Source organism: Rhinolophus sinicus, chromosome 15 (genome assembly GCF_057876585.1).
Source record: "Rhinolophus sinicus isolate RSI-liver-muscle chromosome 15, RSI-T2T, whole genome shotgun sequence".
Lineage (NCBI taxonomy): Eukaryota > Metazoa > Chordata > Mammalia > Chiroptera > Rhinolophidae > Rhinolophus > Rhinolophus sinicus.
Window position 1 is genome coordinate 24,318,775 of NC_142515.1, and position 16,386 is coordinate 24,335,160.

The window sequence follows — 16,386 nt, forward strand, 5'->3', positions numbered from 1 at the left end:
GGCAGAGCAGATACAGGGACCCAATTTCTGGCTCATACTTTCTTCTCTCTACTTACAAGTGTTTGGCCAGAGTGGCTGGCTAGCCATGCCTGCTCTCCCATAGCTAATGTGAAACATGCAGGACCCCAAAGCACACATTTGGGGAATACCCAGGGAAGCCTCACCTGTTGGAGATAATCCAGGAAAAGACACATTTCTGGTTAGTGTCAATCAGTGCCTCACTGTGTTTTAGAAATCGCTGCTGGTGCTGAAAGGCACGGATGACAGGCAAACCTGACACGGTCTCACTGAAGAAAGAGTAGAGTGGGGACCTGGTGACAGAGTCCAGACGTCTCAGCTGGCGGGAAGTAGCCACATAAAAAATCTGAACCCCAAAAGTAAAGAGTCAGTTAGTCCACAATTATGTTGTGTATGCCACACCTCTTCCTTTGTGCCCATGACCCAGGGTTCTTCACCTTGATGGCCACAGCCCACGTCTGAACAGGACAGAAGCCTCCAGTCTCACCTCTGGCTGCAGCAATGATGAGAGAGGCCCAGAGGAAGGGGCTGGGGGGACGATCTGAGCGTGGTGGGGAACAGAATAAGGGGGCTATACCACAGCCTTAGAGGTTTGAACTTCTAAACCACGTGAGGAGTTTTGTCAGCCTAACCCATATTCTCCCCAAGAATCCCTATATATTGTCTAAAGGACAGTTTTTGTAGTCATTAGAAAAATGGTCTCCAAAAGGATTTTGTAAATGCAGCTGGGACCCAAGGGGTGTGGAAAATGGATACGGGCAGGAAATGGCCAGCAAAAGGTACGCAGAGGTTTGGATAAAAACTGGATAGACAAGTAAGAGACCAAACTGTGCCTCGATGATGTGTGGAGGTAAAGATAGTTCTGGAAGTTTGTGGAATGGTGAGGGTCTAAGAACCAGAACTGGAAGTAATAGAGTGCAGGCCAACTTTCTGAGGGCTGAAGGGTGAGGTTCGGAGGGATGGGTCAGTGGTGCTACTAGATTCCACGAGGAAACCAGGGGAGAGCTGGGCACTTGAAGGTCAGAATTCAAAATGTTATACCTGGAAGTTTTCTCAAAGATCCAGCTTCTTATTTGTTAGTGTTATTAGCAGTTAAAAGGCTATTACTATCAGCCAAGATGACAATGTACCTGAGGAGGAACTCAGTACAAACACCAGGAGGGAACCCCTTTCCACAGGCCACAGGCTGCTCTTGCCTGCAAGGTCAGAAGTGTTTTCCTGAGGTGAACAGTTCATCCCAAAGGTAACTCACTGGTGGGACAAGAGTTCTCTCCACAGCTTCCCTTCCCTCATCAGTTTTTAATAGGGACATGGAGTCCCTTTCCCCTTGCTCCAGTTTTCCTGTGAGGCTTGGCTTTCAAACTACCTGTTCCCTCAAGAACACATTAGAATTGAGCCACATAGGAAAGCCTAAGCCAACCAAGGAAGCAACCATAGAGCATGACTCTTCTAGAAGTAACCGATGACCTAACCATTCGTGTGTGGGGCTCACAGAGCTTCAAGACTTTGTCCAGAGGCAACCTCAAAGTAGCCTTGGATCTAAACATAAATACGCCCCGCTTAAGCTTCTAGGGAGGCAGCAGTTAAGGTGAATGTTCTATGACTCATACACCAATGGTGCTGACACTTCAGCTTGAGACCGTCGCCTAAGGACTCCTCCGTGTATCACTACGCGACTGAACGACAAAGATGCTGGAACGGAACAAGTGACCAGCAATGAACCAACGAGCAGATGCTCAGGAAGGAGCCTGGGCTTCTATAAGCTGAGAGGAAAGGAGACCTAGCCATTTCCAAACCTACCTGAACAGACACATAGATGATGCCCAGAGGGATGATGACGATGATGAAGGCCGGCGTGGCCGTGCAGATCATGATAAGGATGCTGACGATCCCCAGGAAGCACAAAATCCAGCTGCGCAAGGACATGGGGAGGGTGTCATCCACGGTGGAAATATCCTAGGGACACATAATCACAAGAGATGGTATACGAAGGAATGTCTACGACATTGTACATCTTCCTGAGCCCAGCAGGAAATTTTTCAATTCTGGGTTCCCAATGATGCCTTCATGTAACCATTTCATGACAGTCATTTGCAATATTCTATTCATCCCCAAACCAATCTCATTTCTGTAATTTCTTCATCTTTCTAAACCCTCTAAACGGATATGGCAGCCATCCTTCACCTTTATGCTAATAGACTTGGCAAAGGTTTGTACTCTTTTCAGTGAAATTCCTATTTGTCAAGTTTATTAAAGCATTCATAACCACTGTAAGCTAATAGAGCCGTATGAGGTAAATCCTCCTACAGCCAATTCAATTATTCTAACTTTACACAGGTCCTAATTCTGCTTAGTACCTAGAACAGAGCCTGGCATATAACACATTCAATAAACATTTGTTTGGAGTCTCCAGTCAAGAAGCCCTGTTGCCCACCTTTGACAGAAGAAGCATTCTCTACCTAGGAAATTGTTTCCTCTGCCAAGCACAGAGCTTCAAGAGGGGAGGGAGGTATAGATTAAATGTGATTCCTGCCTGGCTAGTGTCCTTACCAAGGAACCCAGAGATGATGGACGGGTCTTACTACCATATTGCCTTCATGTCGTGTTGAATAAATGAATACATATGCAAATGTATGGATGGATGGATGGATGGATGGATGGATGGATGGATGGATGGTTGGTTTAGTATACACAGGAAACCTGGCTTATATTTTGGGTTTCCCTTGCCTATATTTCTTAGATTAAGTTGATTCTAGGCTTAGGAATATGTGACTAACTCTGGAGTGTTCCAAAGAAGGTAAGGGATAACAGTTTCCCAAGAGAGCCCTGAAGAGTGGATGACTCCTGAGTCCAATGTACCCTTCCCAATGTCACATCAGAATGCAAATAATATTTTCAGGATTAGAAGAAAAAAGAAATCCTCACCAGCTATCAGTTCTATGTATATTACTTTTGACCCTTACCTGGCACAGATTCTCTGTCTTTCTGTCTTCCACCTACTCTTTAATCTCCTCTTAAGGGCTCAGCCATCTGTTCTGGAGGGAGTTAGATCAAACTCTCCTTTATGGGCCTGAGCCACGTTCCCCACAAAACTCACTGTGTAATTTCATGACAGTTTCCTTTTTCATGAAAAAGCAGTTAACACAATATGACTGCTGCCTAAGTAACTCACAGAAAGATTTCTGTGTTCTCTTTTTCAGAAGATGAATTCTATATTACAATATCAAAAAAGAGTTGCAATCTTTGCAAAATTCCTGTGAGAAATCTCTCCATCCAAAATGGTGTGCCTTTTAAGGTTCTCTTAAAGAGCAGAGAGCCTACTGAAGTTGTCTCTAATGACATCATGCCCATTAGTTTTGTCCCAGAGGAAATTAATAAATAGGGACCAGTCATCTGCCCACTATAGAACAGTCACCATGTCCCCAGGACCTGGCTGTGAACTGTGAGCCTTTCTGTGTCTGCTCCAGGACCAAACAATTAAGTGTCCAGAGCTCCCCAGACATTTTAAAATGTGTGTCCCTTCTTCTATAGAGGAATGGAAACTGTGCTGGTAATAGTTGAGTATTACTCAGAATTGCCTGGTTTCTGCCTCTGTTCCTGAAATTTCCATCTCATATGCATTAAGAATCAATGAGTTCAGTCTGGCCCCTGGAAGAGAGCTGGCGTCTATAATCTTAACATTTCTTGAGCATCCTAATGGCTAGTACAGTTCTTAAGGCTCATAGAAGATGCTAATAAATGTCGTTGACTGACTGAATGAGTGAATGACTGATAAGGGTTCCAGGAACATCAGTAGGTGGATACCATGTTTTAGAACCTTATTAAAATGACAGGTGGCTCTCTTCCATAATCTGGACCTAATTTGCTTATTCTTAAAGCATCAAAGATGGAGGTTTCAGGAACGGAGGCAGAGACCAAGCAAAGGGTTATCCTGCTGTCCCTTTTATTTATGTTACACCCAGTGATAGTGCGGTTACTCGTGTTTTTCCCTCTGCAGAAACTTCTCGTCATCCCTGCTTCTACTGCCACCCACCCACTCCCTACCCCCACCATCTCCCTGACCAACTTCTATAACTTAACTCATGTCACATTTTCTGACATTTCCTACCTTCTGTCACCCAGACTGAGACAATACCTCTTTTCTCTGTCACTCTTTTGTACTTTCGGAACACCACTGTACACATCATTGTTATTTTGGTTTTACTCTATTCTATTATAATCCTTTATTTCCTTGGCCATGTCACTCACTAGACGATGAGCTACTTAAAGGGCCACAATTGTTCATCCCTGTATCCCCAGGCTCCTTGAGACCTCACACAAGGTACTCAAGAAATATGTGCACGCTGAGTGAACAAAAGAACTGGAACGACACAGTGTTGACCAAGGAGAAATTAGAATTCTTTCCCCGTCAGCATATAAACACAACATCGTATAGCCCTTAGGATACTTACGCCAGCAAACCTGTTCACAATCCGGCCTATGGGTGTTGTGTCAAAAAAACTCATGGGTGCTCGAAGGATATTGCTCAGCAGTTGCTTATGAAGGATGTTTGCTGCATGTGTGAAACCATAGGCACTCCAGAGATTTGCTATGAGCACAAATATACCTAGAAATAGAACCAGTTTAGTCAGCACCATGCCCAGGGATCCCCTGAAGACTTGTGCCAAGGACAGAATATCAATTTCTTCCCTGCGTCCAGGCAAAGTACAGGGACCGGACGGATGCTATAAGAAATGGCTGTCACAGCCAGCAGACGTACCTTGCACTAATCCCAGAGCTCCATAGACGCCAACTCTCATGTCCCTCTGAGAGGCTGGATAGTTGGTGCCGTTGAAGGTTTTAGAGTCATTGGTCCAAGCACTGAGCCAGAGGTTGGATCCAATCAAAGCCACAGAATTGATTACATAGGCTAAGACGATGAAGAAAATTGAATACCATCCTACTGCTTGTAGGTATTTCACGTAGATGGAGAACTTCACCTGCAAAGCACCCACCTCAATGTTAGTAGAATTCCTAATGGGTTTTGGTGAGGAATTACCTAGACTACCCATCGCAAGAGGGAATGAAGCTCCCTGGAGAAATGGATCACGGGTAGCAAAATTTGGTAGTTTGTGTTTATCATGTCTGCATTGGTTCAGGATAATAATCAATGCTGAAATACAATGCAAGGTAAATATCATCAGATTATTAATGAGCTTCTAGATGTAATTAAGAAGGGAAAATAAAAAATAGAGTGGGAAAGATAGGGTGATACTGTTGACCTCAGCATTTGTTTTATTATAATAATTTAGATTTAAATTAAGGCCTTGGTTTTAAGTTTCATTAATTTGAATTGTGTACTCTGAATTGATATATCAGTGTTCTCTGGCTCCCAGAACTGCATCTCAAAGTAGTTTTGTTGTCTGCTCCATACATCAGAATGGAATCAAACACTCATGAAGGGTGCAATGAGGATAGTCACAGGAAAAGGTCATTCTTCATGGAAATATGATTTAATAGAAAGCCCAGAGTCTCTATCAAAATTTCAACGATGAATTTAAAGATTGGCAAAGCAAGCATAAGACATAACCCTCCTGTAGATAAATATTCAAGTCATCAAACTTTAAAGTGTTGGGATCCCAAGGCTTATATCATCTCTAATGGTACTTTTTTTTGTGGTATTCACCTTTCCAGTTTGTATGAATTCCTTCTTAATTAGTGTTTGTCCTTTCACTAGTTCTTCTTTCTCCTTCAGGGTATTCACATTCTTTGTTTTCAAGGAGTTTTTTAGGGACTTCAGATGCCTGCTATTGGACCTAGATCTGAGAGATTGAGAGGGGAAAAGCTTTTCTGAGCATGTAGGTGCATCCCGAGGGCCTTCTTGCAAGCAGATGTCACAGTTGCTCTGCTTGCATCAAAGTGCATTTCAGAGCAGATGGCCATGGGGGAAACACACCTCTGCAACCCTCCTCCTCATATAAGGAAACAAAGGAAGAGCTAGGAGTGTTCATGCTGTCTACTACCTCTGGAAAAGCCCACATAGAAAAAGAGACCGACCAAGTGGAAACACGGAAGTGATGAGATTTGCCAGCTGAACAATGACGAACCTGTGGCTAAGTGTTCGACGAAGGCTATTCTCTCTTTCCAGGGTCAAGGAGACCACGTCCTCAGGGATTTCCTCCACACTGGGCATGAGCCCATAGGCATCTTCTTCTTCACTGTCTTCATTGACTAGGAGACACATGAAAGGTTAGGGAGATAGCTGCCTGGAGCCCTATGAACCAGGAGAGAGAAGCCTTTTCTAATCTTGCTGGCCTCAGCAAGAGATCCCAAATGTACACACAGGCAGGAATCTTTTACTCTAGAAATTCTACTACGAGTACATTTTTCTCATTGAGAAATAACAGGATAAAGGAGAGATGAGTTAATATTCCACTGGAAGAGAAAATGGTTGAAAAAGAGAAAAATATTCCCAGAAGCTTCTAAATTCCTTTGGAGCAGGAAAGAACTTTTAAGGATTACAGTAGAGTCATAATTCCCAGGATTGACTAAAGAGGTGAGCGTAAATTCAAAATAGCCTTTCTTGAAATTCAAATAATTTGACACCGCTTTATGAATTTAAAGCGTTTAAAAAACATGCCCTGAAAATAAAATAAATAAAATTAAAAGTAAAAATAGCCTGGGAATCAATGGGAATGATAGAGTAAGGACCTCTGTCAATTAGTACCTCCATGAAAATAATGAGAATACTGATTTTTAAAAAAAAGTCAAAAGCAACTTTTTCATAACTCTGAAATTAACCGAAGGCTTGCAACAATCCAAGGAGCATTTATTTAAGAAAAATAGCTAAATCTCACTAAGAACAGTAAGCTTTGTGACAGTTTAATTTACTCTTTCCATCCCCCTCTTCTCAGATCTGCTGTAGCCTAGAAAACCAACAGCCTTGCAATCATGGTAACCATGAAAACCAGCAGCCTAGCAGCTGCTGCTGGGAACAAATCGGGTTTGGAACTCACCTAAAAGCCTCCTCCCTGGAGAATTTTCATTATTTGACCTGTCTGGCAGTTCCCTGGAAAACTCCATTCACAAGTTTGGTCTTTATTGGACCTGATTTGGAGCTAGCTCAAACAATCAGCAGCAATTATTTAATATCATGGCTGTCCGAGGCAGTGGTAACAGTTGGGGTACATAAAAAGTTGACCAGGAACTTAAAAGGAAAAGCTGGGGAATAAGATATCCGTAAGGATCTTTGATATCTTCAATATGTTTCTGGTAATCTAGAAGGTCATATACGTGTAAGGCTGTGCACAAGCCCAAGAAAAGTCTTAAGAAGGCCCTATTCTCTTACCTCCGGCTAACCTTTAGGCTCTGTGCAAGCAGGAAACAAAGGCTCAGGAAGAATTATAAGTTGTGTGCTGGAGTCTTAAAGACATGCCTACACCCCTTACACACACAAGCCTCTCAGCAAAGGCTGAATGACATTGGTTTGAGGCACTTAGAGAAATTGTGTCCAACCATTAGCTGACCAATAAGCCAACCAAGCAGAGGCTTCAGTGGCCACATGTGACAAAGAATATAGACTTAACAGAATCATGTCAGGAGACTAAACAAGAGGAACAGGAACAACAAACCCTGGCAGAGGAGAGATTCTACAGGCAGAAAATTCATAAATAGGGCTACCCAGTCATGAACATGTGTTATCCTTCAAGAAAAAGGCAAAATGACCCTGAATACAATTCAGGGGTTGGCTGCTACCCAGTTCTAGAGGTGGGCGCCATCACCCAAGGCTGGAGGGGATGGGACCACCACCCTGGTGATCCCAGATAACAGAGCATCTAACCAAAGAGAATTACTATTAAACCTTAAAATCTAATGGAACTTGCCCTGCTAGGTTTTGGACTGACTTGGGATTCGTGACCCCTTTTATCGTTCTAATTTTTCCCTTTTGTAATGCCATGTCTGTCCTGTGCCTGCCTCACCACTGTATTTTAGAAGCAGATCATTTGTCTGGTTTTACTGGTTCACAGATGAAGAGGAATTTTGCCCCACCCACAACTGATTTGGGTGAGTTAAATGATGAAATTAGGGACTTTGAGTTGACATTTAGATGAGATTTTGGACTTAGAGTTGATACTGAAATGATTAAGACTTTTGGGGATATTGGGATGGGGTGGATATATTTTGTACATGAGAAAGACATGAATTTTGGGGTGCCAGAGGTTAGATGTTACAGGTTAAATTGTATCCCTCCAAACTTCTAATCCCCACTATGCAGAATGTAACTTGATTTGGAAATAGGATCATTACAGATGTCATTAGTGAAGACGAGTCAGACTGGAGTAGGATGGACGCCTGATCCCGTATATCTGATGTTCTTATAAAAAAGGGAAAATTTGGACACAGAAATGGACACAAGGAGGAACGTCATGTGAAGATGAAGGCAGAGACTGCTGGGATATATCTACTAGCCAAGAATGCCCAAGATTGCCAGCCAACCACCAGAAGCTAGGAGAGAAGCCTGGAGCAGATACTTCCTTCAGAGCCCGCAGACGGAGCTAACCCTGCCCACACCTTGATTTTGGACTTCAGAACTGTGAGACAAGAAATTTCTGTTGGTTAAGCCACCCAGTTTGTAGTACTTTGTTACAGCAGCTAATTGGGAAGCTAATACACAGAGCCAGTACAAACACAAGTCACCTTGCCCGCCCGCCCTTCCCCTCATTCTACCATGTCGTGGTCAGTACCTCGAGTTCCAGAACCAATACAACAGCATGCCAGGCACTGGGGCTTATATAACTGCTCAGAAATTGCCTATCGGGGCGGCCCGATGGCTCAGTTGGTTAGAGCACCAGCTCTTAACAACAAGGTTGCTGGCTCAATTCCCACAATTGGCTGCGCCCCCTGCAACTAAAGATTGAAAACGGCGACTGAACTTGGAGTTGAGCGCTCTCTACAACTAGATTGAAGGACAGTGACTTGGAGCTGATGGGCCCTGGGAAAACACACTGTTCCCCAATATTCCCCAATAAAAAAGAAAAAGAAAAAAGAAATTGCCTATCAGTGTTTACCGGAACATGGGCTTAATGAACTATTTTGCAGACTGTCCTTTGTACACAAAAGATAGGATACTTCAAAGAGGCTGTCCACTCATGTGGGTTTATAACAGAATCTAGAAACTCAGATTCAGGCAAATCAGAAAACAAAAACAAAACCGAAAACATTTAGAATCAGCGTAATAACATTGTCCAGGTCACGCTGATGTGGTTGACTGAACAGTAACACAGAGGGACGCAGCCTTGGACACTGGGACCCTGCCCGTGGCCTGGGCCTTCGCTCCCCAGGGGTGCTTTTGTTTTCCCTGGAGCACTGACGGACTACCAGAAAGCTCCTTTCTGCTGCTTCCTGGTGCCCCTACCCCATTTTTCTGGGCTGGCTTCCGATCCCTGTCACCCACCCCATCCTGTTCTCAACACTTACAGACCTCCTGGGCTTCCCTTTCCTTCCCTTGTGCTCCCAGGGTGGTTTGTCCACCCCATGTCCTGACCTCAAAGCCTGCATATGCCGCCACTTGCAGGCTCCAGCTACTCCCTCTTCGGCTGCATGCTGGGATGGCCCTGCTCGTCCAGATCCTGCTTTCTCAGTGTTGCCCTCCTGCTGGGGGCTGCTGCCCACAACGATGCACAGGACTCCTGAAGGGTCTGGGGAGGACCCCAGGGAACGGGGCTCCATTGCTGAGGGGGCTAATCAGTGACCCCAGTGGTGGTGGTATTAGAGGCTATTCCTGTGGTATCGGTGACACTATGCAGCTGCCATGACTTTTTCTGGTTCAAAACACGCAGTGGTTTTGGTATATTAGTCAAGATCCCTTTGTTAGGGCTGATCAAGAAGTCAGCAGTGCACTGTCAGTACCAGCCTGCAAAGCTGTCCAGGAGGTGGCTTTAATGGGTTTATGGTAGGTGGGGTGGGATGTCTGACTTAAACCAGTAGAAGCAGGGCGTCCCTCAAAGGGGGCCCCTCGTGCCACTGGTGTGTCTTCCACAAGGGCTAACCACCCCAAACCTCCAGTCATACCCTTCTGCAGAGTGTCCTTTGAGGGCATGGCAGAGACCACATCAGCAGGCTGAGCCTCCAGCTCGGCTCGGGCACAGTGTTTCTATGTCTGCGTGTCTTAACAGAGACGCAAAACACAGAAGGAGCAGATTTTGGATCTCTGGGTCATTCACTTTCAGTGACCTGAACAGTTCAGACGGTAGACATCAGTTTGCCACTCCTACCCCTTCCCATGCCCACATTCTAGCCTGTTCCAACCCTCCTTACATACCTGTGGCTTCTTCTTCAGGACCCTCCGGTTTCATAAATGTCTTCAGATTCTTAGCAAATGAGCCCTTCTTGGCCAGCAGAGAGCTGTAGGATCCCTTCTCCAAGATGGTGCCATTCTCCAGAACCACAATCTCATCCACTTGGGGAAGAAAGTGGATGCTATGTGTAACCAACAGTCGAGTCTGTAAAAATAACAGTAAGTTGTGCGGATAACCCTGTATCCTCCACCGTGTTTGTCCTACTCTAAAAAAGGAAAAACAGACACTTCAATTCACTGTGGAGCTTTGTTTCAAAATGTGGCCCTGACCATTTGGGCTCTTTTACTTCCTCTTTCCTTTCCAGCACCTCATCCTAAAACCTGACCCATGTGTAAGATGAGACTTCTGTCATTGTGGATATACTTACAGTTATATTTTATAGTAACAATGAGGTTTGCCCTACACACGCTGTCCTCCAGCTTCCTGGGTAGCCAGGAGTTGGGCTTAGGAATGTCACTTCAGATCCAGGCCTATCAATCTAAGTGATGCATACATAACCAATTAAATAACTAGCTAACTAACTGCCTATTTCCTAACCAGTTAATCAACGGAGCTAACAAGAACTGCCCAGATTCTTTCCACATGTTTGAGATACTGTGGAGCAAAAAACTCTGTCTTTTGCCCCAGGCCCTCCTTCAGGTGGAGACTTGACATTCCTTGTATTCCTGTCTATTGATGAAGCACATTGACTGCTGAAACAGCATCTCCACTCAAAGAAAGACAATCACTCCTAGATCAGTAGCGAGGCTCCCATATGGGCCGTGGGGTTGAGAAGGGCCTCTAGAGAGATAACTCAAGCCCACTGCCTCTGTCTCTACTTCACATCCCTGCGGACACTAGGTGCCCCTTCTCTGGAAGACCCAGGAGATGCTCATGCTTCAAGTCGCAGCTCCAAGCCAGCTCTTCTGGGAGCCTTTCCTGAGTCCCCAGCAAGACGTAGGTCTTCTTCCAATGTTTCCACTGTAGTTTATACAGACTGCCATTAAAGCAATTCTTGTATTATAATATTATTGCTTGCTTTTCTGTATGTCTTCCCATTAGATTGTAAGTTCCTTGAGAGCCGGGACCAGACCTTTTCATCTCCACACACCCAGTCTTTGTAACGAACCAGGTCATGTTCAGTTCGTGAATGAATAGAGCCAAGAGGCCTTCAGGACAAAAACCAGGACTAGAAATAAGAGGGAGAGTGAGTTCCTGTTGACTCACTGATCCAATAGAGAAGCAAAGGACCTCAGAAGGACAGCAGCCCGATCAACGCTGCCATCTTCTGACTGGCAACATTCAAGAAATCTTGAAGGGACTCAGCCAAATACAGATGGAGTCTCGCTGCCCAGAGCTGAGGGAGATGTTATTGATGGCCCCCACTCTACACTTGCTGCTGGTGAGGAGCGTCTTCAAACCCTCAAGGGGCTCTGTCAGCCCCTCTCCATTTGGTCCGCTGTGTCAAGACAAATGTGCTATCTCGCCCATGGTAAGAAAAGTCCGGTCTCCACTTACAACCAGCTCTAGTGACTTGCTTTGGACACTTGACCTGTACTATCTATCTCACAGTGGCCATGTGAGAATCAAATGAGACAACGCAGTCCAAACGCTTAGCACAGGCCTGGGACATAATGAATACTCCAACAATGTTAGCTTTATATCCATGCTTAGGTTGAGTTATCCTTTCCAGGCACAGTGTTCCTACATCCTGCAAGGGTTCCAGGAAAGAGCCTTCTTAGAGCATAGCTCTAATCCCTGCAGGATGACCTCTGCCCCACCAGCAAGGTGTGCTGTGAGGACCTCAGGGATATTTTCTGACACCAGCCAGCTCCCTGACTCCAGCTGGGTGTTCAATAATTCAATTCAATTCTGACACTAGCTCCCGGGATTAGCACAAGTCCCACAATTGAAGTGTTCTGTCCCACAGGACTGCCCCGACTTCAGGTGCCAGTCACACGTCTTGAGCCCCTCATACTTTTGACTAACTAGCTGTAAATCGGGGATTCCCACAGACCCCTCCTTAGGTTTGATAATTTGCTAGAATGGCTCATAGATCTCAGGAAAACACTTTACTTACATTTATCAGTTTATTTAAAGGATGCAACTCAAAAACAGTCCAGTGGAAGAGATGCATCGGGCAAGGTATGGGGGTGCGTAGTGCGCATGTGGCGTTTCCATGCTCTCACCAGGAGTACCACCCTCCCAGCACCTTAATGTGTTCCCCGACCCAGAAGCTCTCTGAATCCCATTGCTCAAGAATTTTTATAACCCTGTCTCCAGGTCCTTCTCCCCTCCCCAGACAGCAGTGGGTGGGGCTGAAAGTTCCAACCCTCCCGTCACTTGGTTTTTCTGGGGAACAGCCTCACCCTGAGGTTCTCTGGGGGTTCCATTCTAAGTTACTCATTAGCGTAGACTCCGGTATGATCTACAGGAGTTCATTCTGAATAACAAGAGACACTCCTAGTATCACTCAGGAAATTCCAAGGCTTAGGAGGAGCTCTGTGCCAGGAACTGAAGACAGGTCTCAAAGTCTTCTACTTTTTATCATAATCAATTTTCCTAAAAGCCTCAATGTCTGAGCCACAGAGTAAGGCCCAAATTAGCCATTTCCAGCACAAGCCATGACCTCAAGGTGGGAGCCCTCACGGGGTCATTTCCTGGGAGACCAGACTGACCCTGTTTCTCCACAGCAGCCTAGGGGGCAGGTAAATAAGGACATCTGCTTTGGGACAGCAGCTGTCCTAGGAGATGTGTGCCCTCCTCCCTCCCACACATACCTCATGTCTTTGTCACTTTAAATGATTTCTCACCTTGCCTTTCAATAGGCCATTGGGACCCAAGACCTTATTGAAAATATGTCTTCCCACATGGGCATCCACAGCAGACAGGGGGTCATCCAGAATATAGATATCTGAATTTTGATAGGTTGCTCTGGCCAGGCTGATCCGCTGCTTCTGACCCCCACTGAGATTTATACCCTGAAGAAGAAAATAATTTCTATTAAGCACTATTGCTTAGTCCTACCTTCACAGAGGCAATTGAGGAGGGATAAGGAAGATATTTGCCTCAATACGGTACCAAGGACTTCAAAATCTTACAAGTCCCTTTACATAAATAACTAACTTTGATTCAAATAAATCATTTTAGGCTCCAAAATTAAAGGTGGGCCCAACTTACCATCGTCTATCATATCATTTACTTATTTATTATTTTTGTTGCTCCCTGTTCCATGAAAAGGTAAAGCTATGCCAGGGCAAATTTTTCCTATTTTGTTCATGGATGTAACTCCAGCCCTGAAAATAGAGTCTGTCACATAGGTACTCACTAAATGTGTGCTGAATTAATGAACAAAATCACCCTAGAGCTGTATCTTCACTAGTCTCCTAACATTTCAAGATCCTTGTGCTCAAAGGCTGCTATAGGCAATTTTAGTAAAGCGGAGTGTTAAACAGAAGACCATAGGCCCAAAATGGCATCACTGGTGCTAAAGCCCATGACACCAAACCTGGATTTAATACCTGAGTTAATTGCTGTTTCAACCTCTCCCAGAAACATAATGTTAATGAACCAGTGTGAAACTGCCTGATCAACACCAATGAGGTAATCTGTCATGTGTGCCCTCTCTACCCCCCCTTCTATGGAAAGAAGAGGCAATCTGCATGATAAACAAACAACAACGAAAAGAAAACCCTTCTCATTCTCTTCCCCTCAAAAAAAAAAGTCCGGGTCCAAAATGAATATTTTCTTTTCTTTCAGTAATAGCTTCCTTCCCCCCCCCCCCCACCCCATTTTTTTCTATAAAAACCTTCCATTTTGTACAACCCTTGGAGCACCAGCCTAGTTGCTAGGTGGGATGTTGCCTCATTCATGAATCAATAAAGCCAATCAGATCTTCACATTTATTCAGTTGATTTTTGTTTTTTAACAGGAGGGAAGATGAAAACATCCTAAAGATGTAATAATCAGGACTTTCTAAACAAATTATGCTCTATCCATATAATGGATAAAATATACCATAGTCATTAAAAATCTATTTTTTTATATGGTGATGGAAGGAGAACTGACTCTGGGTGGTGAACACACAATGTGATATATAGATGATGTATTGCAGCATTGTACACCTGAGACCTATGTAACTTGACTAACAATTGTCACCCCAATAAACTTTAATTTTTTTTAAAAAAATCTATTTTTAAGAAAGACATTTTATAACACAAGGAAATAATTCACACTAAATCTATAAGTGTGGGAAGCAGATTATTAGAACCCTACTCTGGCCCTCACTAATATACAGAAGTCGAGTCAGGACCCCTAGCTTCTGGTCCCACCTCTGCCCCTCCACCTGTGATGTCAACCTTGGGTCAGTCGCTGGTTACTTAACTTTGCAGCCTCATCATTTTTCCTTTAGATTACATAATTCCTGTATTTGCTTCCCGGTGCACATTTTTAAGTTTCTGAGTTATTTGCACACAATGTTGTACAAACTCTTGTTTTCTGGTGTTTGCTCCAAACATGACCAGCAAAATTGGTCGACCATTTTATGCCCATGTACTTCTTCACCATTCATATTTTTTTCCTTCAATACCCCATCACCCTTCAAGGGCCCTTGGTGTCCCAAGTACCTTCTCTCCAATCTCAGCCATGTCTCCTCCAGGGAGCACTTCTAAGTCCGGGAGGAGGGCACAAGCCTCCAGAACTTGCTGGTATCTCTTCTCATCCAGTTCTGATCCAAAAAGGATGTTGTCCTTGATGGTGCCATTCTGGATCCAGGACTGCTGTGAGACATAGGCGACAGTGCCCTGCATGGGAAAGGATCAGACCACATGACAGCTGTACCTCCAGAAATGCAGGGTTGAAGGAGGGGGTGGTGGGAGCAGGAAGAAACCGATGAAACTTAGATTTGAAGAAATGTGTGTCAGGCTGACTGAACATCTGATATTTATAAATGGACTTGTGTTTATTGTACCAACCAGAGAGAAAGACTCAGTGTCCCGCTTTTCTCAGTATCACTTTCTAGCCATGATCCTGAAAATTAGGGGATGAATGCACGTACAGCTTCTTGAACAGGGTTCTAGTCAGATCCCAATGAGTTTACTAGGACCAATAGAGGGCTACCACTGACAGGGGGATAGTATAGATGACATCCTAGGGAGCAAGAACGAAGAGATTGGACTTAGGGTGCAGGCTGATGCGTGAAGCAGATCATGTCCAAAGAGAGACGGAGCGTAGCAAATGCCTGTTTGAGGAAGAGCTCAGTGATAAGGTAGCAAGAAAGAGCTTCCGAAAAGGAGTTAGGAGACAGAGTTAAATCTGTACAGTCTGCTTTGCTAAACTGCGTGTTGGTTGGATGCAAATGAGCTCATTCGTGATTGGTAAATAATGTCAGTGTAATGGGGAAGAAGTTAAAAATGGTGCGAGCACGTCAGTGTAAAGCAATCAGGGGCAAGCTTTCTCATAATTAAAAAGAAAGATTAGCAATCTATAAAGACCTTAAGGAAAAAAAGCTAAACATAGATAGATATGCCTCTTTTGGATGCAAGTAGTGGCTGGTTAAATGATCCCAAGTACCTATAATTGCCCCTAAATTTAGCTCTTTGGGGAAGACGTGAGTGCGGATGAAGATGCATAAAAACATTTCCTCTCTGTTAAAAAAAAATCTTAATTAATGAAGATGTCTATACCCTACATCAAATTTTTGTACCAGAAGCAAGTGCCCTCCCAGGAGGAGGTGGGAGGCCCAGGATTAATTGTGATGCTGGGTGCAATTGCCAGCAGGGCTTTTATAGTGCTGCTGTTTTTGTTGTTATTGTTTTTGTTGGTACCCTGGTTACAAAGTTATATACATTTAATAATCTCTACTAGCTCTTTCCCCCAGGTCCTGTTATTTTTATTGCATAATTTTGCAGAACATGAGGCCTTCAGAAACACATGCATAGATATAGCAGAACTGCCTATACTTTGAAGGAAAACATCTCTATTCAACAGTTTTCAAACTTAAGTATGCATATGAGAATCACCTGGGCAGCTCATTCAAAATGCAGGTTCTTAG

The 16,386-nt window shown here is 44.2% G+C and overlaps 1 protein-coding gene across 1 annotated transcript in view; it reads right to left on the minus strand.

Annotated features, from left to right (window-relative positions):
- ABCC2 (ATP binding cassette subfamily C member 2) overlaps nucleotides 1-16,386 on the minus strand; it is a 54,756-nt gene that overhangs the window by 9,726 nt on the left and 28,644 nt on the right. Inside the window, exons 17-25 of the mRNA XM_019724878.3 lie at nucleotides 14,960-15,136; nucleotides 13,148-13,315; nucleotides 10,319-10,499; nucleotides 6,105-6,228; nucleotides 5,684-5,819; nucleotides 4,778-4,997; nucleotides 4,470-4,624; nucleotides 1,819-1,974; nucleotides 165-364 (exon numbers count right to left, since the gene is read on the minus strand). Coding sequence (XP_019580437.3) covers nucleotides 165-364; nucleotides 1,819-1,974; nucleotides 4,470-4,624; nucleotides 4,778-4,997; nucleotides 5,684-5,819; nucleotides 6,105-6,228; nucleotides 10,319-10,499; nucleotides 13,148-13,315; nucleotides 14,960-15,136 — 1,517 coding nt within the window. The remainder of the gene's footprint in view (nucleotides 1-164; nucleotides 365-1,818; nucleotides 1,975-4,469; nucleotides 4,625-4,777; nucleotides 4,998-5,683; nucleotides 5,820-6,104; nucleotides 6,229-10,318; nucleotides 10,500-13,147; nucleotides 13,316-14,959; nucleotides 15,137-16,386) is intronic.